At 57.8% G+C, this 25687-nt stretch overlaps 1 protein-coding gene across 3 annotated transcripts; it reads left to right on the top strand.

The window, feature by feature from the left end:
- Nucleotides 1-2286: 2286 nt before the first annotated feature.
- LOC104018763 (neurturin) lies at nucleotides 2287-25686 on the top strand. Of its 3 annotated transcripts, XR_015707312.1 has the most exons (4): nucleotides 2287-2444; nucleotides 18702-18939; nucleotides 20666-22319; nucleotides 24382-25686. XR_015707312.1 is itself a non-coding variant. In XM_087769294.1 (3 exons), exons 2-3 carry the CDS (start codon nucleotides 18729-18731, stop codon nucleotides 21112-21114), a joined length of 660 nt encoding a protein of 219 aa, XP_087625420.1. In that variant the 5' UTR covers nucleotides 2287-2444; nucleotides 18702-18728; the 3' UTR covers nucleotides 21115-25686. The 3 variants fall into 3 exon arrangements, 2 of the variants coding, with proteins under 2 accessions (XP_087625420.1, XP_087625422.1); XM_087769294.1 differs by having other exon boundaries at nucleotides 20666-25686; XM_087769296.1 differs by lacking the exon at nucleotides 2287-2444 and adding an exon at nucleotides 11817-11914 and having other exon boundaries at nucleotides 20666-25686.
- Nucleotide 25687: the final 1 nt, after the last annotated feature.

Raw genomic sequence — 25687 nt, 5'->3', positions numbered from 1 at the left:
CCATTAGGAGACAGCTGACAAGTGGAAGAGATGAAGGAGGGGAATGTCCCTGCCTCCTCTCGAGCATCCCCGCCAGGCCCCGAGGTGCCCAAGCATCAGCTGTGGGTGCTGCCGCAGCCCTTCCCACCACGGGGCTCGGTCCCCTCCCAGACAGGGCCGCCACGGGGCCGCCACACCAACCCCTCTGATCTCGGCAAGGCTGAGGGACGGCAGCACTTCAGGCGTGCAGAGCCCCAGATTTGCCTTAAATTAAAAGTTGTTTCTTGTGGGATTTAAATTCCTTGACATCGCTCTCTGTATAGCTGACCTGGATCTATTTATTATTAGAAATAACTTCTCCCAACGTTGCCATATTAGAGCATCCCTGCAGCCGGGGCCGGGGACAGGAGCTTGGAGCTGGGATGTTTGTCACCCCGGTCCCTCATTGTCCCCAACCCCGTCCGAGCCCTGCGTGGCCAGGACAAATTGTAGGGATCTGTTGTGTGTTTGTGTGCCAAAGCTGGGAAAGATCGTCGTCTCTGGGCTGCTCCAAACTGCTTCTTTCTCTTCTGCAAACCAAGAAGTCGCCAGAGAAAAGAAACCTTTGGGATGAGATAAAGTGATGCAACTGAAAAATAAAATACTTTGCGCATGAAGAGCATTAGTGTTTAACTGATAAAGTGTAATTTAATAAGAATCTTTTGGGGAATGTGATGCGCTCCTGGGATTTTTAGCTTTGACCGACATAAACCACAAAGTTTCAGTTTACCTGAATGCACCCTTTTTTTCCTCAGGACTTCAGGCATCTCCAGCGAAGCGGGTGGCTCGTCCCGAGAGGCTGGGAGCTGTGGAGCCGTGCAGCCAGGCTCATTGCTTTGCCCTGCCTGAGCCGGGCTGTTACCCGGCACGGGGCGAGGGGACCGCGTGTGCAACGTGGGCGAATCCAACCTAACGATTTGGTTCTCACAGAGGAAGCGCGAGAACACCCCCATCTCCGGACAACTCATTCCATGTGTTCCGCATCCATCTCCAGCCTGTCCCATGCCTGAGTGGTGATCTGCCGTGCTCTCAGCGTGTCCTCGCTCTGCAAAGCAGGTATGGGAAAAGCCCTGGTGCCGGGCTAGAGTTTATTGTGCCGCAGAGCCGTTGACAGCCACAGCGTGCCCCTGCTGAGACCTTTGGAGAGGTGACTGAGATGATGCCCTCGGTTAACATGGAAGGGATGCGTCCCGCGGCTGGGAGCGTTGGGTACCACTATGGAAAGGGATGTGCCCTGCGGCCGGGGGCTTTGGGTACCACTGTGGGGAGGGATGTGTCCTGTGGCCAGGGGCTTTGGGTGCTGCTATGGGGAGGGATGTGCCCTGCAGCCGGGCACGTTGGGTACCACTATGGGGAGGGATGCATCCGGTGGCCGGGGGCTTTGGGTGCTGCTATGGGGAGCGATGCGTCCTGTGGCCAGGGGCTTTGGGTACCACTGCGGGGAGGGATGTGCCCTGCAGCCGGGCACGTTGGGTACCACTGCAAGGGGAGATTTGGGCACCGGGACCGAGCTGGTTGCTGCCCACAGCGAGCCCTGCGTGGTCGGTGCCTCCCGGCGGGTCGAAGCCCCCCGCCCGCACAGCCCCGCCGCGGGCCAGGGCTCGGGCACCGGGTCCCGGGGCAGCCCCAGGGATCCGGGGGCAGGGAACTGGGGGAGCGGGGCGATGCGGGGGGCAGCACCGGGGGGGCCGGGCCGGTCGCACCGGGGGTCCGGGGCAGCCCCAGGGATCCGGGGGCAGGGAACTGGGGGAGCGGGGCGATGCGGGGGGCAGCACCGGGGGGGCCGGGCCGGTCGCACCGGGGGTCCGGGGCAGGAGCGGGGATCCGGGGGCAGGGAACTGGGCGAGCGGGGCGATGCGGGGGGCAGCACCGGGGGGGCCGGGGCAGGAGCGGGGTTCCGGGCCAGTCGCACCGGGGGTCCGGGGCAGGAGCGGGGGGTCCGGGCCAGTCGCACCGGGGGTCCGGGGCAGGAGCGGGGGGTGCGGCTGCACCCGGGCGGGGCGGGGAGGGGCCGGGCCGGGCCGGCCCCGTCGGCTCCGCTGCGAGAGGCGGCCGGTGCCTCCTCCGGGGGAGCCGCGGACGAGCGTGGCTGCGGGGCGCGGGCGGCAGCGGCACCGGGCGGCAGCGGCACCGGGCGGGCGCTGGGACGGGACCGGGACCGGGCGGAGGCGGGACCGGGCGCGGCGGGGCGGGGGAACCGGCCGGCTCCAAACCCGCCCCCCGCCGCGGGGAGGAGGCGGTGGCCGAGCCCCCCCGCCGAGCCGAGCCGAGCTCCAGCCGCGCCGTGCCGAGCCGAGCCCAGCCGTGCCGGACCCCAGCCCCGCCGAGCCGCTCCGCCTCTCGCCCATGGCGGCCCCCGGCCCCACGCGTGTCCCGGCCCCGCCACGGAGCCGCCGCTGAGCGCTGCGCACCGGCCCGGCGTCCAGGTAAGCCCCGCGGGCGGCCCCGAGCACCTGCCCACGCCCGGGCCGGATCCTGCCCTCGGCCGGCGGTGCGGGGCCGGGGGCCGGCGGCTCCGCGGGTCCCGGCTGAGCCCCTTTCCCCCGGGCCAGCCCGGTGGGGTCGGATGCTGTCACCCCGCAAACGGGGCAGAACCGGGTCCTTCGGGCTTCCCGGGAGGATGCGAGGAGGGGGGAGAGCCAGGATCAGGCCCCCGGTCGCCCACCTCCCGCTCGGTGCTGGGGCGGCCTTTGCGGCTGCCGAAGGAGTTTGCTTCATACTTGGAGACCGTCCCGCCACGCAGAAACACAAACACGGCGAGAGACGGCTCAGGGTGCAGTTTGTTCGCAGGAGGGGGGGAAAATGCGTCCTGTCTAAATATTAGTTTAAGAAACGGAAGGATCTATGGCCGGGCTCTGTCTGCATCTGCAACCCCGTCACCTTCTCGCGGCTCCAGCCGCCAGCTTTCGGCCGCCGCCGAGCTGTGGTAACCATATCCAGAGCTTTGCAGGGGCTGGGAGGCGAATTTCAGCCCGGCGTCGAGGGAGGGAATTTCCCACTCTTGCTGCGGTCTGTACAAAGGCTTTAAAAAAACAATCTAGACCTCGGATGTCTTTATTGCACATATATGGTAGCTTGTGGCCAGCACTGATTTAAATCCTATCGTTGCTTCGGGAGCCAATCCACAATTAGGCACTGGGTCGAGGGCACGGTCTATCGCAGCGGGAGAAGGGACTGACGGCTGTCGGAAGCGGCGTGTGAGTTGTGGATGTGTGCTGAAGTCCCAGGTCTGAAGCCAGGATCATCTGTGGATCCCAAATTCAGGCTCCCATGTTTGTGGGTGCTCCTAGATTTAATGGTGGGAGCAGCTGAGATGCTGCATGACTGAAGGCAGAGAAACCAAGCAGGGAAGGGGGGGGTCTCTGTGCAAGATTTTAGGAGCCTCAAGCACTTGTTTTTGGGTTTTTAGCTGCTGGTTTTAACTGGGCCTCTGGTTCAGACCCAGGTCTGCCCGCTGCGGCACTGGCTCTGGGTTGCAAAGCGGTGCTAGCGATGCTGCGCCTGAGATTTGCTCGGGGCTGTGGCAGTGCCCCAGTGTCAGCACGCAGCTGCCCATCAGCCGGCTGCGGGCTCGTCCCGCGCCTCCGTCCCCAGCAGGTCCAGGCCTGGGCTGGGGGGGCAGAAACGAGACTTTCCTACCTCTCTACATCTCAAGTTTTTATATAGCGCTGGATCTCAAAGTGCTTGCTCAGTCCTGGTCCAGCTTGTGTCTTGCCTGGAGGAAGGAGCAGAGGAGATGCCGCGCATCCCGATGCCGGCTGCAGGCACCCGGGGGATGCCGGGCTGTCCCTCCCGCTTTGCAAGCAGGCTGTGTGCCACTGCAGCTGCTTCGCAGCAGGATGCGGCACCAGGGCCAGGCTCCTGGGCTGCACGGCCACAGGATTTGCAAGGGCAAGGGGAAAGCCCAGCATCTTCCAGGCCTCGTGGCATCCAGCCCCCGGGCTGGTCCAGTCACTGTGACACAGCCAGGGGGGACATGCGGGTCCTGGCACTGCTCTGGTGTCCCTTCTCCCTGGGAGGTGGGCACCCCCGGGTGCGGAGGGATGGCTGGGTGGTGCTGGGTGGTGCTGGGTGCTGGAGCAGGCCTGGCTGCGGCTGCACTGGGTGCCCTCCCACGGTGCAGACGTGAATCACAGCTCTCCGCTCGGCCATCTCCCCACTCGCCCAGTGAAACGCCTCTCCCAGGGCTGCCCTTGGGCTGCTCTCCTGTGGCCGTGCCAGGCTCGGGGGCTCCAGGGCATGCTTCTAAGGTTGATTTCCACCTTTGGGGGACTGCAAGGGAGGATCTAAGATTTGCAGTATCCACTTTTTGAGGTCGCGGTACCTCGCATGTGGCTCTAAACACAGCCCAGCCGGTAGCATGGCCAGAGCAGGCGTCACCTTGGCCGTCCCCAGCACAGCGTGCCATGCACGTGCCTGGTACGCTGGCATTCAGCACACAGGGCCAGCAGCTTCCTAGCCAGGAGAGCCCCATCCTGTGACACGCTGAGCCACGCCGTGCCCACACAGGTGGGCTTGGGGGGGTCACGAAGAGCCGTCAGCGACCTGTTGATGGCAGCCCCTTCCTACAGAGCATCTCACGGCACCCAGCGGGGCTGAGCCTCGGCAGAGAGGGAGATGCCGAGAGGAGGGAGGGTCCAGGGGCCCCGCGTGGGTGCCCATTGCAGGAGGCGCAGTAGCGCGGCGCAGGACTGGTGTGTGTTTTACTGGTGTTTTTTTCCTCGTGGTGCCACAGGCAATTTCATTGCTGGTCTAAGCTAAAGCACATGTGCGCAGTCCTGCTTCCAGGACCCTTGCTAAGCCCGGCCGGGACAGCAGCATGCGGTCCCGCTCCGGTGGCTCCCAGGGCTCGGTGTGTGTAGGGAGGGGGTGAGGACCCGGGTACCAGCCGGCCCCTCTGCTCCCACTGTGCCAGGGATCACTTGGCATCCCCGGAGCGCTGCCAGAGCGATGCAGCCATGGGGCGGACCAGTCCCTGGGTCAGGGTGAGCTGTCTGCTCCAACTCCACCACTAGCTGGTTGGACTGGAGAAATCCCACCCAACCCAGCTTTTTCTGAGATTTGGCCAGTTTGGAGTAGTATTTCCCCATTAAACTTGGAGGAGAGGAAGAGAAACCCAAACTTGCTCCCTCCTGGTTGTGTGGGGCGTGGTGCAGAGATGCTCTCATGTGAAGGAGCATCCCAAGAGCACAGGAACGAAGCAACCCCCTCTGCGATCGCCCTGGGAAGGGAAATGCCACAAGCAGTTTTGTTCCCATTGCTTCTTTGTCATGAAACTCGAAACGGGCTCACTTTGTAACTCAACATCCAAAGAGCTAAATTGAAACAATCTATTTGCCACTGCGTTGTGCTCGAACGACGACAAAAAAGCGTTTCCTTCCACAGCTGTTCAAAGGCCGCATCGCCAGCATGTCAGTCCCCTAATAAGAAATGTCAGTCACATCAATGCTGGTTTTCATGAAGTGTTTTGATTTTGAAGGAACCGCTTCTTTTTTGTTTTTTTTTTCCAGCAGCAAAGGTTTCCTTTGAACTTTGTCCAAACCAAGGGTATAAGGGGATGGATGGTGGTTGCCGGCAGGGAGGCAGGGCAGCCCTGCCCGGCCCTCGCTGGGGGATGGCAGTGCTCCGAGGCACTGGCATCCCCGCACAGCCCTGGTGCAGCGGGAGATGTCCCAGGAGGGGCAGTTCCTCCTTTAGCATCACTCCCAGGCTGCAATAATCCAAGGCAGGAGTTGCATTTTTCCCTATTTCAGCAGCTTTTTTGCAGCACAGGGACCTGGCCGTGTGGTGCTTGGGGCAGGGCAATAAATCCCATCCGTGAGGTCTCCTGGGCAATGCCCGGCGCTGAGCAAGGGGATAATTTGTGAGCAGGGTCCAGGCTTGCGGGGTTTGCCGTAACGCGGTTCCAGGCTTTAGGGAGCCCCTCGATTTCATTTTGGCCTGTTTTTTTCCAGGCCATGGCAGAGGGGTGAGGTGGTTATAAGCCCATCCCTGGTCCTTCCCAGGGAGAAAAACGTGTCCTCAAAGGAATCAAATGAATGCCAATTTTTGAAGCCCATTTAAAGCAAGGAAATAGGCCAGGATTTGGGGGATTGGTAGAGCAAACAGCCATCATCAGGGGCTCTTGGGGGCTGGGGAGGGCTGGCAGGTCACCACCCTTGCTGTCCTCAGGCCATGGCAGCTCCAGGGGCAGCCGAGCATGGACAAACGCCTTTTGGTCGAGTTCCGGGGCTGAGAACTGCTTTTGCCCCATCTTTCCCTTCTCTGGGTCTCGTTTGCGATGGCAGAGCTGTTTGCAAAAGCACCGAGCGCTCGTGTCACTGACCAGGCCATGGGCTTCCGCATGGCTTGTGGTGGCTTTTTTGCCTTTAATAATGTTGGTTTTGGCTGTGCTCTGACGGGGCTGGCTGGGAGCACGGGGTGTATTTATTGCCGGCTGTTGTTGCTCCCTGACCCTCCCCTATAAAACACTGGGGCCGTTGGACTTGGTGATGGCTGCTGGTGGCCGAGGACCTCTTGGCACCATAAAACAGGGCAGAGCCCCCAGTCCTGCTGGCCTGGGCAGCCTTGTGCTGCGCTCCTGGAGCAGAGCAGCGTCAGCCACTGACCACAGGGCTGCAAGCCAAAATCCCAAATCCCTGTGGGGTCCATCCAAGTGGCCGTGGTCCCCGAGCAGCTCTGGACTGCAGCCAGCAGAGCCGTGCTGGGAGGAATGGGCAGGGGATGGTCCCAGCAAGATGCTGGAGCAGCCTTTTTGGTTTTCCCTGGGGTTTTCGCTCTCTGCTGCCTTCCCCGCGACAGGCAGGTATGCCATGTCCTTGTGCAACACAGGGGGACCAAAGCCAGCCAAAACCTTGGGTACGAACCAAAACACCTTCATCCCCTCAAGCAGGTGCTGCTTCCCACCCAGGGACACCAGTCCCATCCCTCCAGGGTGTCCCCGAGGAAAAGCTCGCCTGTGATTTAATAGGGCAGCTGCTGTCTTCGTTAAGCGGTGCTGGCTTATTAAGAACACATTTTTGAGGCTTAGCAGCTCCACGGAGCCATCTGGGAGAGACGGCGCCAGCGGCAGAGCCGCCACACGTGGCAGAAGTACGCGGGAGGTGGCCGCTGGCAGCAACGCTCCACCAAGCCAGGCTGGGTGCCGGTGACATCGCCCTGCTGCCCCAAGCAGGGGGGACGCACCCGTTTAGTGCCCCACGTTTGGAGGGGGTGAAGGAGAGGCTGGAAGGATCCAGACAGGATCTGGGTGGCACGAGCCCTCTGAGCACAGGCGGAGGGAGGACATGGAGGCATGATAGGGACGGTGATGTCCGGCTGTGCCCTGCCAAAGCATCGCTTGCAGTAGGATCTCGCCAGCAGAGGACTGATGGGGAGGAGAGGGGGTCTGGCCCGCCGCCTGTCTCCAAGAGCTGGTCTGAGGACAATTGATCTGTTCCATCCCCAAGCGCAGGCACAGGAGCTGCGGTGGGACGGGCTACACCAGCCATGGGTGACGGAGGAGATGTGGCATCAGCACACCAGCTCGGGGCTCCCCGCTGGGACGGGGACAACAGCGGGCTATAGGGCTTGGCTGTGCCTTCTGGCTCCACTCCCACAGGCAGCAAGAGAGGAGATGCACAGCAATCCATCTTCTCGCTGGTGCTCTTCCTCCAGCCATGCCGTTATCTTCCAGCAGTGCTTTCTTTAATTTCCTGTTGCTCCAGGCAGCGCTGGCGGGTCCCACGGCAGCATCTGGGCTGGGAAAGGTAGAAAACTGGCAGAAAAGGGGCAGATTGTCCCCACCCCCATTGCCCCGCCGTCCTGCCCTCACCTCGCTGCTGGCGGCAGCTCCTCTGCGGGAGCACGGGCAGGATTTGGGCAGCTGCGCTCCGGTTGCAAATAATGTTTTATGGCAGCATAGAGCACACTACACCGTTGGCTGGGGGCAGGAAAAAAGCTCCGGATCTCTTGATCTCTTAACCACAAGCTCGATCAGATCTGAAGTGGAGTTCTGGGAGATGGCAGCCAGGCGGGGAAGGGCAGTGTCACCACAGCTCTCCCACACACCGATGTCCTGGGTGTGATCAGAGGGCTCAGAAGGCAAATTTTGGTTTTTTTGGAAGCTGTGTGGCTTTCCATGCAGAAAGCCTCCGGTCCCTGAGGGCATCCCAAGTGGGTTTTCCCCACAGTGACAGGAAAGCTTGGGGGACTTGACCGTCTGCGTTGGCGTGATGCTGCACCACCGTATCAGCATCCCTGCATGCAAAGGTCCAGGTGTCTCTGACCTGCTGCCTTTTGGAGACCCTCCAGCTATTCCCATCATCTCCAGCCCTCTTTATCCCAAGCATCTCCCAGTTTTGAACTTCCTCCACCCAAAATCTCCATTCCCAGTCGACTGCTGTTGCTGTCTCAGGAGGAATTTCTCATTTGTTCGCTCTGGAGCAGCGCTAAGTGGTTCAATATGTCGGCAGTTGCCGCTGGAGTCGGACAGTAAATGCTAATGGGATATTAGTCTGTGCAACGTCCAAAACCCACTGGAAGGGTTTAGTGCAAATTGGATTTGCAAACCTCTCTCGGGTCTCTCTGCCCTTAGCAAAGCGCTGTAATCCCTGGCGGGCGCCTTGACAAACCAGCTCCTTCTGTGCAAAAAGAAATGAAATAGATATAGGGAAAAGGGCAGTGAAGATACGGGGGGTTTCCCACTGCCGGGCTGGAGGTAGCATCGGCAACACCTGCGCTTCTTGGTCTGGCTGCTGTTGGGGGATGCAGTTGGGGGATGCAGTTGGGGGATGCAGTTGGGGGATGCAGATGGGTGCTCATCCCTCACAGGGGACCTGAGGGCTGTAACTCCTCCATCCTGCCCCCGGCACGGCTCATTTCTGGCTCAACCTGTCCTGCTTGCAGGGATGCTGAGTTAGTGCCGGATCTGTTTCTCTGGGGATGAGAACGGGAGTTATTAAGGTGGGAGCTGAAGGGACCACACCAGCCCACCAGAGAGATGTGGAAAAGCCAGAGGTGGCCACTCTGCTCCCTGGAAAAATGCATGTGCCCTGGAAAAATGGGGAATTAATACATGGAGTCCTTCAAGGGCCATTGTGCTCCCGGGCCATTTTTGCAAAGGGGAAACTGAGGCACGCTGCAGCACAGTGACCCCCCCAGGGATTTGGGGGGGGCTGGAGTGTGCCGTGACACCGGCCAAATCCGCAAAGAAGGAAAGCCCTGCAAAACAGGGAAGGCAAAAGTGGCCAAAGCCGCTGTGTGCGAGGAGGTGATGCTTTTATGGCAGCCCTCTTGCCCTCTTGCCTCTGCCGGGTTTTTCCCTCCTGGATCCCACCGAGGGCTTTTCTTTTCTTGGGAAAAAAGGAGATTTTGCCCCCAGCGCAGCCGTGGAAGCTCACAGATACCAGCGGTGTCAAAACCGGCCCATAGGAAAGCACATCTGGGGCCTGGGCTCCATCTCGCTGCCAAAACTTAAGCTTTTAACCCTATTTCCCGAGGCACTGGGATTGTTCAAACAAGCCAGAGTAATTAGTTTCCTCCGACAAACCGCCCCTTCTTGGCATCGCGTGGTTATTTAGTGCGGGGGGTGGTGGTTTGTTACTCCGGGAAAAAAAAAATTGATGTTCAGCCTTCAGGTTGCGGCGTGAGTGGGAAATCTTGGGCTGGAGAAATGGTGTTGGGTGGTGGATGAGGCTGCTGTTTGCTGGCACGCCAGCACCCAGGAGTGCCCGGCGCTGGGGGGTCTTGCTTGTGGTTTTTTTTTGGCTGGAGTTATCCCTGATTTCCTGCAAGGTTACAGAAACCGTCCTGGGTTTGATGGGATTTCAAATTATATATTTTATTTTCCCTGCCCATCACCAAACGGCCATTTTCACGGGGATTTGGCTGCATCAGTGGGGGTTTTTTTGCAGCTTTTATTCCCACCTTGTTCCCCGTTACGGCGTTATTTCGCATCGTACCATGAGCCACGCTCTCTGCTCCAGCTGACACACTGAGCAATATGCTCCTGAAGCATTGTCTCATAATTTTATCTCTAATTACTCATCTCTTAACATAAAGGGTGGCTCTTGCTGCTGCTTAGAACCAGCTGAACCAGCTTATAAAGGTTTTTGGGTCGCTATAGCCTTGCCGACCTTGGCGAAGCAGTCGCACCTCGTCAGGGTCAGCAGGGACATGCAGCCACCGGGCTGGGGACCGCCACGTGCTGGAAACCATGGGCTGGGGACCACACTGCCCACGTCCAACCAGTTGGGATTTTTAAAGGCTTTGGCTGATTTTTAGCTAGGAAGAGGAATAGAGATCCCCAAAATGTGATGTTTTCAATGATTTTTTTTGCAGAACTGGGGGGGTGAGGAGTGCTGGGGTGCCAGTCTTGGCCGGGTGCCCCTGGACCTCTGTGCAGGCACCACCCAGGTGTCCCTGAGCTGGCCGGGCAGGGTGAGCGCTGCAGTGAGTCATGCTGCATTTAAACTGCTTTTTTTTTTTAATGCTGATTTATATTGCAGCTGCGTATCTGCCTCCGTTGTGTCCCGGTGAGCGACAGAGAGAGCGGCAAGGACGGAATCGGCAGGGTGGGAGATGAGGGCAGCCGAGGCTGGAGGGAAAGCAGCGTCTTTATTTGCCCTCGCAGGGATCAGCCGAGCTCAGCCGGGGCTGAGCCAGCCCCAAGAGGGGGACCTGGCAGGACACCGCGGCAGAAATCACCGCGCCGCCACACTCAGGTCCGCGTCTGCAGTGGGATTCCTCCCCACCGGGCGCCCGCTGCGTATCCCCTGTTAATTAATGACATGAAAACCCGCGTGGGACCTCTGGGGAAGGAATCAAAGGCACCAGCGCTTCCTCCCAGGGTGCGGATGCATCCTGCGGGACTGCCTGCCTCCCCGCAGCCCCACGCCGTGCCGGGGCACGGACCAGACGGTGAGAGCAGAAATCCCGCGGGAGGGACGGGAGATGGCGAGATCAGCCGGCACCATCCCGGCATCTGGCTCGCGAGGACTCCTTGGAGGAGTCTAGCCCCAAAATGGGTCTGAGTGGGGCTGGCTCTGCTCTGGGCGGGCCAGGGGAAGGTGAGCGGGTCATGGCCGTGGGGTTTCTGGTTTGGGGGCACTGGTATGGAGCGGTGCCAGGCGCTGCACAGGGCACTGGCACTGGGTTTTCCATCCCGGTGATTTTGGCTTCTGTCCGTGCAAGCCGGCATGGCTTGGGGCGGGAGGGTGCTGTCCCCCACCGTGCACTTCGAGGTGCCCCTTGGCCATGGCACAAATTGGGCTTTTCCTCCCCTGTGCTCCATCCCTTCCTGGAAGAGCTCCCAAACCCCCTCGCTGGCAGCATCTGCTCAGTTTCCATGGGCGCCGTGGGCTCCCCCGGCTAAGGGACATGGGACAGGGCATGTCCTCCTTGGTGCGGGGCTCTGGCCATGCCACGGGGGCTGTGGGGGTCCTGTGCCTGCTCGCTCCCGGCTCTACGGCCCACGGGGAGGAGATGCCCTTTGGTGAGGCACGTCGCTGGAGGTGCCTGGGGATGCAGGATGCGTGTACGGCACGGATGAGTTAATGTACCTGCAATTCCTCCCACCTCCTGGTGCCATCTCCAGTGCTCAGCCTGGCTGCCTTTGAGCTGGTTTAGCTCCCCAAAGTCCAAAATGAGGGGAATGGTGGGAATACAGATGGGGCCAAGGGTGGGGCAGCTCCGTTTGATGGCAACTACCCGGGCTTAGCTCAGCAAGGCTGGAGAGCTGCACCCCAATCTTGCTGCTCATGTTGAGATGCAGCATCCCAGCCATGGCAAGGCCATGAAATCTTCCTTCTCCAGCCACAACCTGGAGCGCAGTGTGGCCATCACCCCCGGCATTGCCTGCAGCACTGCGGGGCGCACATGCCCCTCGCAAACCCTTCAGCTGTGTCACGCGGGCTTGGTGAGGACTTATTTTTCTTATTATTTTTATCATGATGATGGGGTTGGGTTTGTTTTTTTTTTTGCCCAGCTGTTTGGAGAGATGTAAACCAAACCTGCCGTAATTCAGCCCGAATGTAAATGTCATGTCAGCGTGGGAACAGCACAGCTTGCCGCTGGTTGGCGTGTTCAGCCAAGGGGCTCCCCATGCCGCCGGGAATGCTGATGGTCCCCCCACCTGGCCACGGCCCCTTCTCCCCCTTTGCCATCCCGTGGGTTCCAGGACCAGCTCCATTGCTGCCATTTCCTCACCAGGGCCATGCCAAGCGGCTGCAGCCAGGATAGGCTTTGGCAGTCGCCCCAAAAGGCTTTCCCAGAGGGGCCGGGCTGCAGCGGGGAGCCCAGGGATAAGGGTCTGGCTCATTTGCAGTCAGCCCTTTGGGAGGGGACCAAGGGAAGCTGGGGCTGTGGGAAGAGCTTTGGAGTTTTTCGTGTTGGGCTGGTTTTCGCTTAGGCAAAGCAGAACCATGTGTCCCGCGCTCGGCTCTGGTTTTGCTTACGGGGGAGCGGGGAGAGCTGGGGAGGGGAAGAAGGCAGTGCAGGGACGAGCCAGCACTGCGGGGCTGCGGGATGTGCCGTGGCCGTCACTGCTTTTGGCATTCAAAGCACGGGGCTGTGCCGGGGTGGGAGAGCCGCCAGCGAGGACGCGGGTGCTGCTGCCCTGTGTGCCCAGCCAAGGGGATGTCTGCACTAAGATGGTGGCACTCCATGTCCCTGGAGCAGCTTCCGGAGCAGAGCTGGAGATGGGGACATTGTCTTTCTTCCCCTCCTTTATGCACCCACTTACTGCCAAAAAAGCAGGAATATCCAACAGTTCAACTCAGATCAGAGTTTGGGGCTTTTTTCCTTTCAACGCTTCCCATTTTGGGGCCAATTTTGCCATTTTGGGGCTGGTTTGACCCTGGAGCATTGGCCGTCCCACTGCAGGCTCTGGTACTCTCCGTGCAGCATCCACCCCGCTCGGGGTGTCAGACACACCGATGCCCTTCGGCGGGGTTCAGTTCCCCAAAAAGCACATCAGGAGCTTACGATAACTTTGGGGGAGTCTGCCCAGGCAGTCTGTCCGCCACACCCGTCCCCTCCAGGACTGGCCGACCGTTCTCCGAGCGGGACCAGGCACTGAGCCGGAGTCTGCTGCTGGAGGAGCCGCTTTTCGGCAGCTCCTGGAGCTGCTTCACCATGAGCCTGGATGGAAATTGTTTAATTCCTGCAGGGTGAGTCATGAGGAGCCGGGATTTCAAAGCAGCTTGGCTCCCATGTAAGGCACTAAAATAAACAGTGTGTGGCAGGTGGAAGTTCTCCCTGATGTCCCGTCAAGGCCTTCGTCTTTCCAAGTGTTTCGTGTTGCCAAAAAAACCTCGGCCACTCTGTGGCCTCATCCATTCTTGCGGCATGGCCGAGGCCGAGCGCTTGAAAATAATGAATCAATGCCCGGAAGCATGAATCGACTGAAAATTTATGACACACTTATGATATAATGTCTTTTGGGTTCTCTGCTTTCTGGGCTTTGAAGCATCGGGAGTAAAAGTTTTCGCGTCTCTTCCTTCCCCCTCCAGAAAGGAGGATTTAGGTTAAAAAAAAATAAAACTCTGCTTTTCCCCCTCATCTCGCGACTCCAGGAGCTGAGGCTTTAAGTCGCCAGCGGATATCGGGAACAAAGTCTGCTTGAAAAATTGGAAATGGCTTAGAAAAAAAATTGCTATGAGAAAAACCAAGAGCATGAAAAGCGAGGGAGGTCTGAGAAACCCCAAATGCTTTGGTTTTGTGAGCGAAGGTGATGCATCTGCGGGAAGGGATTGCTGCTTTTTGATTTAGCAGGAAAAGGCAGCGGAAATGCCGGCACTCGGGAGATGAAGTGAAGAAAAATAGAAATGTGGCTCGATTGATTTGACTCCTTTTTTTGCTGAACAGTGAGGGTAATCAAGCCTTGGAAAAGTTTACTTAGGGCCATGGGGTGGATTTGTTGGATCCTCTTCGAAAATAAAGATTAGAGGCGTGAGGAGCTCATGGAGGGTTTTTGGGAAGGATCTGCAGCGGCGGGGGAAGCCAAGATAATCAACTCATTCCCTCCAGGCTAAGCGATGGGAGTTGGCTGTGCTGCTATTTGTTGTTTTTTCTTAAGATTTCCAATTCTTCAGGACACGGAGTGGTTTTTCCTCTGCCTGGAAAGCAGTGAGCCTCGGCAGGAGCCGGTTGCAGCGGGGATGAGAGCGGGGCAGGTGACGGTGGAGGAGGCTGCCGGAGCAAAGGCTTCGTGTCGGAGTGGTTTGAGTGGGCTCCTGCGAAACGGGGCTGGTTTTGGGGCTGTCCGGCAGGGAAGGGTCTTCTCCTGCAGGATTGAATTTCCCGCTTGGCAGCAGGCACGGCATGGCTAGACGGTTGCGATCGCATTAATGGATTATCAGGAGAATGCAGGAAAATAGGGAGCTTTCGGGCTGTTCTCCAGAGGAAAAGCTGAACGCAAACTTTGCTTTTCATCACGCCGGGGAGGATCCCCGGGTTCCTTCCTGGGACGTAACGTGGCTGCGAGCGCCCAGACCCTGCTGGGGCTCAGCCCAAAAACCCCCTTGCAGCAAACCCAGGGCACAGCCCCATGGCCGGCTGTGGTGTGGCTTCGGTGGATGGATTTTGGGGCTGGAGAGAATGCACAGGCGCAGCCTGTGGCAGGGTGACTCGTAAAGCTGTGATGGCTCCATGGGTTTTGGCTACCAGAGACGCATGGTAAGAGCCAAGCAGCGTGCCCGGCACAGCCGTACTTGCCTGTTTGCCTTGTGGAAAGAGGGATTTTTGTGCTGGCAGAGGAGGTTGTGAGAGGACTGGGCGTTCTCGGGTGAGACTGCACCTCTCTGTGAGCTGTCCTGTCCCCTGCGCTCCCCATCAGTCCCTTGGCACACCCTCACACCCACGTTTTTGCACCTACAGCTCCTGCGGCACCCCAAAGCCCAGGGTTTGCTGCGTTCCTCCATCCCCTCTGGAAAAAGGGGGGCAAAGCTGGAGCAACCTTGTCCCCCCCGACCCGGCATTTCGGCCACCCACCTCTGCATTGCAGCCAAACCCTGTCCCCACCCATGCAACACACTCTCCTTTTTACAAAAGTGCTTTGAGCAAGAGGGATGAGCCACCAGTGTGGATTTAATGGGTGATTTTCCAGGTCTGGGGGACAGTCGGGGTACCCTGAGTGGCAGGGCTGCCTCCCGGCCCTGGGGACACAGGTTATCCATCCTGCCGTGCCCAGCCCGGAGCTGGCGACGCAGGGAGATGGCTGCACCTTTGCATTGTGGAGTAGCTGCGATGAGACCGGAGCAAAGAGCAGCAGCAGCAAGACTCAGCAGCGGCCGTGCCCAGCACTGCGTGGTCTAGGAAGACCCTGGTGTTTCCTTGCTGGACGCTCGCTGTGCCAGCAGGAGCAAGACTTGGACGCGTCAACACTCAAACTCAGACTAGATATTAGGACGAAATTTTTTATGACGAGGGTGGTGAAACACGGGAACAGGTTGCCCAGAGAGGTGGTGGATGCCCCATCCCTGGAAACATTCAAGGTCAGGCTGTATGGGGCTCTGAGCAACCTGATCTGGTTGAAGATGTCCCTGCTCATGGCAGCGGGGTTGGACTAGATGGCCTTTAAAGGTCTCTTCCAACCCAAACCACTCTATGTGTCTGTGATTCTATGAATGCTTGCCCCACCAGATGCTGAGCAATAGCCATAGGCAACTTTTTCACAGCATCCCGGCATTGCTGGCAAACACTCGAGGTGTGGAGGTTGGGCCATGGGTCCCCTTCCTCGCGGGAGCCCGGCACCGCTCAGCATGGCCGGAGCTGTTGTCGTGTCTTGCCAGCTGCACCCATTTCAGCTCCTTGCAAATGCTTTGCACACTCGTGTGCAAACCACCACCTCCGGGCAGCTCAGGGTGCCTGGCGCATCCCAGGGCACGGGCAGGTCTGCACCTGGGGAGGTTTTGGGGATGGGGGATGCGGGATGGGGCTGAGCCAGCAGGACTGTACCTGATGTGTCTAAAGAGAGCAGCGGGAGAGCCCCGCAGCGATGCCTGCAGCGGCGGGTCCAGGGGAGCACATGTCAAACCCCTTGTGATGATTTATCGTTGCTGGGAGTGGATTTAAAATACGTGGAAACCAGAAAGACGGGAGGGTACAGCTCGAACGTCGTCCTGGGTGAGTCATGGCTGTGATTCCTGTGTGCGTGTGTGTGTTTTTCCTTTCCCCCCACCCTGAACTTCAGCTTTCCCTGCAGGTTGGCATGTGTGGTCTGTGGCTTTTTAGAGCAAGAGAAACTGAAGGCAAAGCCTGGAATAATATTTTTTTTTATTGTTTTGCACATTGGAGCTGGGGTTTTAGTCTTTTGAAAGGTCATCGGCGAGTGGGTGGGGGCCAAAATTACTGGCTGCCGAAATAGGAGGCTTTTTTACGGGATGTGCAGCGAGGCTGAAACCGCTCTCCTAACATTTTATGGGCTTGCAATAAACCAGAGGCCCTTCCTCAGGTGGATGGCTCGAGTGTCGCAGCCTTGCTCCGTCGCAGCCCTCTCCTCCCCGGCGCAGGGCGAAGGGGGCTGAGCCCCCTGGGAGCAGCTGGGGAGGCGATGATGAAGGCTGAGCTCTAGGTCGTGTGTGACCCCATTGCTGGTTGTCCACCGCAGTATTCACCTCCCAAAATGCCCAAACATCAGCTGCCAAAAGCTGCTTGTCCTCCCTGACAGCCAACCACTGCTGTCCAACATGTCACCGCAAGTGAGGTCCCTTCCCCACCTCCAAAACCCGTGCCGTCTGCTTCACCTGAGGCTGCTATTCCTTCATGAGTCCTTCGTTCCCCGAATTTTGCAAGCTGTCCAGGAATGAACTGCAATTTCCTTGGTCCTTCACCATTTAGCACCAATCCCCGCTGCTTTGCTAGGAACTGTTTGATGCCAGTGAGCATTTTCAGTGCCCGTTCCCCACTCCTGCTCTTATCTCAGGGGAGAAATCTGAACTTAAGGCACTTAATTATGATGATGAATGTAGATGCAAACACACCCAGCGGCCTCCATCACCCTCCCCGTGCCTGCAGGACAGGGAGACCGGCTCGACCTTGGCCCTGCGGGAAGAGGAGCGGCAGCAGACGGGGACGGCACCGTCCCCCTCCCGGTGCTCCTGATGCTCCCCGCCATCCGGCTGCAAACTCTCGACCCGACGCACGTTTTGCTGCCGGTGCTTATCGGCGCGGTGTCTCGGCCAGCTCCGCTGCTTTGTACCCCGGCGGGATTTCATGATCTTACCTCCTTATATGGCGAAACTATTCTTTTTCTAGCTTGGCATTGTTTATAGCCCAGTTGAAAATATTTAGACTCTGGCTGGGTTCTACAATTATCTTGTAACCTACAGGGCATATAATTACTGTTAGTTAATGTGCAATTATCTGCATCCTGTAAAATAAAGGGTTGCTGGCGATGAGGCAGCATTCACAGCCCTTCTTGTTGTTTTCTACAATAACAGTAAAAGCGAACCTGTCAAATTCCATTTTAAAATAAACACTTTTTTCCCCCGGTAAATTCTATTTGGCAAATATTGCTAAACTGGGGTTGGTGGTTTTTTTTCCTTCTCTCCTTTTTTTCTTCTTTTTTCCCCCGTGGAAAATTTATTTAAAAAGGAGAAATGTTTGGAGTTTGCAGGGAGCTGAAATAAAAGAAGGGGCCAGGAGGCGGCTGCAAGTCCATGCTGCTTTCCAGAGCCTGTCTTTGATGGGGATTTAATGGCTGACAGCCCATTGATGGGAGCATGGACCCGATTCCCCACTGCCCTGCCCGGCTGCAGGGTCAGTTGTAAAATCCCACCAGATCCAATCTGCTTTGGATGGAGAAAATTGAATGGCGTAAGGTAAGGGCCTGGCTCGCCTGCGAGAGAAATGCCAGCAGGGTTTTTTTTTATGCTTTGAGAAACTGCTGGGCTGCAACCCTGGCTGATCTGCACGGCCGAGGTGCCCGGTCCCATCGCAAGCCTTGCAGCCGTGCTGGGACGGTTCAGCCGCCCTGGTCATTTTTTCCTGAGGTTTTCATGATTTTGGCTGGTTTTGATGGAGCTGCCGTGTCAGTGCGCCGGCGGGGAGGGATCTGGGCTCCAGTCGAGCATCTGGGTGAGAGGATGGCGGGAGCGGACTCATGGTGCTCCGTGCACCTCGCCGAAGGACGGGGGCATCAAACCATGCCGGGGCTCTGCGAGGGAGGGGGAGGACGATGGAGCCGGGGGCTCCTTCTGCTGCTCGCCACGTCCCAAGGAGGGGACGTGCTGGGCAAAGGGGTGTCACAGGCTGGTGTGGCATGAGTTTGCCCATCCTTTAGTCGCAGCTGCCCACTGCGATATTGGCTCCCAGTGCAAGGAAACCTGGCCGGAGCAAGGGGAGGTGGATATCCACCTGCCCGGTCAGGCTGCATGCTGTCAGGGATGGATTGGCTGAGGACACCGCCTTGTCCCCATTGCCACCACCAGCCCCAAGCCACCCTCGCCCACCGTGGCCAATTTCCCCTTTGCAGCGCAGCCCTGGGCTGCACCACATCTCTGTGCCTCAGTTTCCCTATTGGGAAAGAGAGAAATAGACTGGACCAGTCTCGGGAGGGTGCAGGGGATGAGATGGAGCCAAGGGGATGCTGGTGGTCCCGTGGGAGATGCTCAGCCAGCCCAAGCCGCGGGGATGGGGGGAGGGAAGAGGGGGCCACGGGCAAAGGCCACGTAATAAGGATATTTGTTTTGCCTGTTTTGCAGAGTTTCAATGTTCTGACTTGCTCTAAGATGAAGGTATGGAAGTTTGCAGCCATTGCATCGATGCTCCTCAGTTCCATGTTATCCATTTTAGTTTGTAGAGACATGTTCAACGGAAGCCGGAAATACAGCCCCTTGCCTTCCTCGCCGTCTTCCTCACGGGCATCCTCCTCCTCGCTGCCGGCGGCTCCGCGGAGATCCCCACGGGCCCTACAACACCACAGCTCGCTGCTCTCCCAGTGTAAGCTGCTGCGCCTCTGCCCCGGGGCCACCGTCCCTCCCGCACCTGCAGGATCCAGCCCCAGAACCCCAGCGGGGCACGCTTTTGGCTCGCAAGCAAAGCCCGACGCAGCCCGGAGGGTTTACTGCCCGTTTGCTTTCCCTGCCACGCTCTTGCTTCTGTGCATCGCCTTTATGAGTGTTTAAAGAGGAGCTTGGGGCGCAGCGGGGAGGGCTCGGGGCAGCGAGCGGGAGGGTCCTGCAAAAATGCAGCCGCTGGGCACCAGACCTTGGTGCAAGCACGTCAGCTCTCCACTTAGAGAAACCGAATGCAAACAGCTCATCTTAATGCAAAGCAGCTGCTTTTTTAGCTCCAAATGGCTTTTCTTTTAATTTTTTTTATTATTTCTGCACTATTTTTACAAATGCAGAATGTCAAACAGGAGCTGAAAACACGGGGGAATGGCTCTGGTCTGCGGGGAAGCAGCGGCTTCCCCCGCAGCGCCGCTCGCCCCTTCGCGCTGGCAGTGTGCTGAAAATCTCCAGCATGTTTGTTTTGATTCCAAACCAGAAGAACTTCATTTTGGGTTGAAATTTGGAAATCGATGACAAGCTGTCAAATTACGTTTGCCTCCGTCTTTCCTGTGCCTCCCCCAGCGCTGAGCTGGACTAATCCCGGCTTTAGGGTTGGGACAAAATGACTTGGACGTTGCCAGCGGCGGTCGGGGACAGTTTGCATCTGGGCTGCTGGCCTAGGGGTCTTGTGGGGCAGCCCTTCCACCCAGGCCATAGGGAAATAGTGCAAATATTAAATTTATTGATGTTTCTCTCCAATCCTATTGTGGCTTTGCTGCAGCATCATCTCTTGGTCAGGATCAGGTGGTTTTTCCACTTCTTTTTTTTTTGCACATCAGGGTGATGCCACCAAGGAGCAGCACTGGCATCTTTAATTCCTGCCGAGATGCTCTTTGCAGGCACTTCATCCTTTTGATATCCCAGCCGTGGTGCCAGCGTCTGGCAATGCCGGGGAAGCACGGCTGCCCCGTTTCCCGGCTGCAGCCATCTGGAAATCATGAGCATGGCAGGAGTTAATTGTGGGTTGGGTTTTTTCCCCCTAAATAGTTGACTTTTAGGCATGCACTTGATGTTGTGCAGTGGAAGGGGCTGCTTGGGACAGGTCCAGGCAGGGGAGAGCTGGTAGGGATCAAGAAAGAAAATAAGGCAGAAGAGGGAAAGGGGAGGGAGGGGTTTGGGGGCTTTTCACCCTGCCGCCTTCCTGCCCTCGTGGGCCGGGGCTGGCTCAGCCACAGCCCCCCCTCTGCGCCCACCCTGGGGCTCCCAAGGCCACAGGGATCTCTGCTCTTGGGGTTCGGGTTTTCAAGCCTTCGGACCCCTTGTGCACATCTCAAAGACGGCTTCTGGGAGATGCTGCAGTTTGGCCACACGTTGTTGGGCTGCAGGGCTGAATTTTGCAATTTTTGCAATTGCTACTGAGCACAAAGGGAGCCGGGAGCCAGTACTGGGGAACGGCCACCACCCTGGGGGACCTCCATCCTGGGGGACATCCACCTGGCATGGGGGACCTCCAAGCTGGAGGACAGCCCCCAGCCCCAGGGGACCTTCATCCTGGGGGACATCCACCCACCCCAAGGGACCTCCATCCACCTACCCCAGGGGACCACCACCCGCTCCGGGGAACGTTCACCACCCTGGGGGACACCCGCTAACGTCCGCCCCTTCTGTTGCAGACAGCAGCTTGTTGGAGAGCTACACGGAGGGGGAGATCCGGCAGCTGATCTCCGCGCTGGTGGAGCGCTACAGCCAGGCCATGAACTCGGGCGGCCACGAGCTGCCCCTCTTCCCCCGGGCGGGCAGCCGCAGGAAGCGCGCCCGCGCTCGCCACAAACCCTGCGCCCTGAAGGAGCTGGAGGTGAGCGTCAGCGAGCTGGGCCTGGGCTACGAGTCGGACGAGACGGTGCTTTTCCGCTACTGCAGCGGCACCTGCGAGGCGGCCGTCCGGAGCTACGACCTCTCGCTAAAGAGCATGAGGAGCAGGAGGAAGATCAAGAAGGAGAAGGTCCGGGCTCGGCCCTGCTGCCGGCCGCTGGCCTACGACGACGACGTCTCCTTCCTGGACACCTACAACCGCTACTACACCGTCAACGAGCTCTCGGCCAAGGAGTGCGGCTGCGTGTGAAGGGCCGGGGCCCCCCCCCAGGAGGAGCGGGCGGGAGAGGCCATGCCCCAGCCCCGAAACCCCGCTGGCCACCAGGCAGAGGGACCGGGGACTGCGGCGGGGAGAGAGGGACAGGCCCCAGACCTCTGGCTGGAGGAGGAGAGACTGAGCTGCTGGTGCGTCCCTCGGTGTTACCGTCCTGCTCGCTGCACAGGACTAGAGACGTGGCTGTCGGTGCCAGTGGAGGCTGCGGTTGTTGGAGCGGTGACAGCTGCTTGCGGCTGTTGTCCCCGCCGGGGGTGGCCCAGGGGTCCCTGTCAGCCCCCCCAGAGGGTGACAGTGGGTGTGCAACATGCACAGGTCATATTCTACACTCGGGGTGCATGGCGTGCACGGGGTGCGTTATGTGTCACATGTATAGGTTGTGTTACCGGCAGGGAGGGTGTTGCAAAGCAGGTGTCCCCTGCAGAGGGTGTGCAACACGCAGCAGAGGTGATGGGTGTGGGGTGTGCTGCACGCACCGGGAGTTACGTGTTGGGTGTGCTGCACATGCCAGTGCATTGCACAGGCGGCATGTTTGTGCACGGGGGAGTTGTGTGGGTGTTGCTGCATATGGCGTGGTGCCGGTGGTGTGTGGTACTGGACAGGGTGTGCTGCACGTACGGTGTGTGTTACAGGGTGTGCTGCATGCACGGTGTGTGTTATGGGGAGCATTACAGGTGCGGGGTGTGTTAGACGGCTGCAGGTGCCCCGTGCTGCCCCAGGACACAGGCTGAGCCCTGCGGTCTGTAGCCGCCCTGTGCGAGGGTTTTGCAGGGTTTCACGACCGCCGTGCTGGGCTCCCTGCCCTGCCAGGGGCCATTCGGCACCCAAAATCCCTGTGTTTGGGAGCAAAGATGCACCAACAGTGGTTTGCGCTTGGGGGAAAGGCTCTGGCTCCGCTCCCTGCGCCCGCTTGTGCCCCCTTTGCCGTCGCCTTGCTCCCCACGGCCCCGGGCTTTTCTTCTTCAAACTCGCGATAATCTGAAGTAACTGGATTAACCTCCTGTCCCCGCCCTGCGGGCAGCTGGGCTGGAGACTGCCACCGCCAGGGAGGTGACAGAGCCTCACGAAGCCACCAGCGAAGCCGTGGTGCTCGCTGCTCTCCGCCGGGTTTGCAGCGCGGGCAGGAGCATCCACGGTTCAGAGTCCCCCGAAAGCCGGACCGGCTCTCCCGGCCATGGCACGTGAGTATTGCCCATCGCCTTGGCGGGGCTTGAATCATGCGGGAGAGGGGACTCAGGCCTGGGGTTTGGCTCTGGTTCACATTTACAGCAGTGTCACTCTTGTTTACTCTGCGGAGAAATAAATGAGACCGCAGACTTTTGCATTCTCTGGGCAGGCTATATTTGTTGCCTGGGATTGATGGGTTTTCTCCCCTTGGCCCTCTTCCCAGAAAAAGCAAATCATAAACAGAAGGAGAATATTGGTGTCATGTCCTGGGCATTAACCAACGCGAGGGAAAATGCTCTGCTTGCTGCCCACCGATCGCAACGGCGTCCCAGCTCCTCGGTCCAGCTAACTGGGGGGAAAAATCCCATGCACCTCCATCCCAGCGGGGTAGCGATGAAGAGGAGTGCTTGTATAGGTGGCCACAGTAGCCGAGGGATGCTGCTGCAGGATTCTGGGGAGCAGGTCAGCATCCCCCGGGACGGGACAGCTCAGTTTGGGATGGGAGACAGCTCTCCCCCCTGCATCTCCCATGGGTGACCGGCAGCACTCCCGACCTCTGCAAAGGGCCAGGCTGGTGGTTTTTTTCCTTGCTTTTCATCCGAACACCACTCTTGGCTGAGCAGAGCCAGGATGTAGTGAAGCAATATAAACACCATCCTTCAGCAGGGCTGGCCGCGCACCCGGCGTCCCCGGGAAAGCAGCCTGCACTCTGTAACAGAGTTTTCCCCTCACTGTTGGGAAAGGGAGAAGGCAGCCGTGGGTGCGGGGTGCGAATCCCATCCGTGGGGCATTGCGCACGCTGGCGAGCCGGCAAGGGCCGGCGAACCTGCACGCCGGGGATGCAAACGCTGCTGAGACCAGACAAACTCGAGCCACACTGCAGGTGCATGGAGCTCCCAAAACAGCCTTGCGAGGTGCTGCAGCACTGCGCGAGAGAGTTTGCACCATTGGCTTTGGATGGAAATGAAAAAGATGACCCAAAATAAGCAGCCAGGGGAAGCGCAGTGGGAGCAGGATGGGGACAGCAGATGGGCAGCCGTCAGCGTGATCTGCACTGTGCTCACGGCAGAGAAGCGGCTCGCTCTTGACTTTAAAAAAAAACCAAAACACGCACCCAAATCTAATAATAATAACTACACTCTCAAGGGCTTGGGCGCTTTCCAGTCCTCACTACTATAAAACTAAAATTAGTTTCGTTGCAGAAGCCTCCAGTAAAAAAAAAAAAAAAAAAAGCACTAGAGCAATAAAGCAAGGTAAGGTGTTGCAGAAGCAGTGCAGGACCAGGCACTGTAGGATGAGGATTTGCAGCAGGGCTTCCCGGAGTTGCCTCCGCTTGTGTTATCCTGAGCCCAAGGAGGTGGCTGGGAGGTGTCGGAGCTGTTGCATTTCCCCAAGTAGCTGTTTGCACCCTGGTTTGGGAAATTTTTTTGCAATATCTAGGGATTTTGGGTGCCTTGATTTGCAGGGGCCCAAGCGGAGCGCGTGAGCAGGCTGACAGCTCTCCCGGCCCAAGGGGACCCTCCTCTTGCCAGGGTCTTGCTGGGAGCAGCAGGGAGGCGAGGGGGCTCGGGAGCAGGCGGAGGGTGCTCGGGCACCCCGGACCCGCTCTCGCACCTTCCAGCTGCAAAACTCCCCCAGGTGCACCCATGCACAGTGCAAATCAAGCTTGCAACCCCCCAAAAAACAGTTGTGCTGGGTGAAAAACCCCTGCTGTAATGCGTGCGTTACAAACCAACATGAATAGCTCCAATGGATCCTTTTTTTCTCTTTCTTTAGCTTTTTTTTTGGGGGGGCGGTGCAGCTGGGTTGCAGCTGGGATTTGCAACCGCAAAACTCCCTGACCAGGTCTCGGGGTTAGCTGGGGCATTGCGGCCGTAGCCAAAGGATGGCTTTTGCTTGCATGTCTTCTTCCATGCATCTCACTCAGGGCCCGTCTTCTGCATGAAGCTCCTTCGGCTCCGCTTCAGGAGCGTTGCTCGGCCCGTGCCGTCCTGCGCCGCTTCGCTGCCGCCTGGGCATGGAAATGTGGTTCCAATAGAAAGGCTGATATTTCCCTAATGCTTTCCATTTCTACAGCCCTCTCTGCTGTAATAGGAGCTGGAGCTGTCCGGAAGAATGTCTACAATGCAGAAAGGGCAAAAAAGGATGGAAAATTCCCTACTCAAAGCTACAGCAAAATCTCATCTGGCTCCTTCCTCATCATCCCATGCATTATTTATTGTTAATAATAATAAACAGCGTGCAACATCTGGGGGGGGGGGGGTGTTTTGAGGTTGGGTTTTCTTGCAGCTCGCCTGTCTGTTGCTGCAGCTTCGCTCTTTGCAGCGGCATCGCTCCCCAGGAGATGAGGGCGTTTCACAGTGTTTGAAAAATCAGGAGGTTTGGAAACACGAGGAGATGTTTAAACCTATTCTGGTGGTTGTGACAGCGCAAAATATGAGTGTTATGTTATTCCGGCTCTCCGACAATGAATTATGGGACATTTCATTGTGTTTTACTATACAGATCTATATACGTACGCGCCTGTGTTTGTGTAATGCTGGCCGGTGCCGGAGGCGGCCGAAGCGCCGTGGCTCCAGCTCTGGCTTGGATCCACCCGTCACTCGCATCGGTTGGGATCCCATTTGCTGACATGGTCTTAGTCCCGATTTGGTATCTGTGAGGGGGAAAATGGGTCTAACATCATTGTTTCCACTCGATGGAGGCACTGGCAAAGGGAGCGTTCCTTATTTAAACAGGTCCAGAAACTTGCTGGGAAGAAATCACTTTCCCAATTTATCAAGACAAATTATTTTTCGGTGGTATTCAAAACCTCAGCCTTCTTCCCTTCATAAATAGGGCTACCACATGTTTTTGTTCTTGGTTAAACAAGGCGTAGCCTCAAACTTGAGGCCCAAGAGGAGGGAAAAAGAAAAAAAAAAAAGGAAAAAAAAGGAAAAAAAGGAGACTTGTTTCACCACCGTTGGTGGGAGCAGGGTGGGAGCACGCGGTCCAGCCCGCAGCTCTGCTCGGCACCGTCCGGATCAACCCATTTCCCTTCTGGTATTGTCGGGTCTGACCGACCATCTGCAGAAATTGATGCAATGCATCTATATTTTAGATACTCTCTATTTATTCGAAGTAACTTATGTTATTTATTTAGATACCATAGTGTGCCATCTACGTAATGCGTTCTTTCTCTCTCTCTTTTTTTTTTTAAATTTTATTTATTGATCCAAATGGTGCCAAGTGCAGTTTACATTTATTACATTTTTACCATTTATTCTGAACGTTGGGGAAAAAAATGCAGTATGATATTATTTTTTTTAAACAAACATAAACTCGGGTGTGATGCTGTTACATACTCCTGACAAAGTGAAAATAAAAGGAGGATTATATTGAT

The sequence above is a fragment of the Nipponia nippon genome, unplaced genomic scaffold (genome assembly GCF_047370975.1).
Source record: "Nipponia nippon isolate SJK-2023a ecotype South Korea unplaced genomic scaffold, ASM4737097v1 scaffold_31, whole genome shotgun sequence".
NCBI classification, from domain to species: domain Eukaryota; kingdom Metazoa; phylum Chordata; class Aves; order Pelecaniformes; family Threskiornithidae; genus Nipponia; species Nipponia nippon.
The sequence above is the reverse complement of the archived record's forward strand: the minus strand, read 5'-3'. Positions and strand labels throughout refer to the sequence as shown.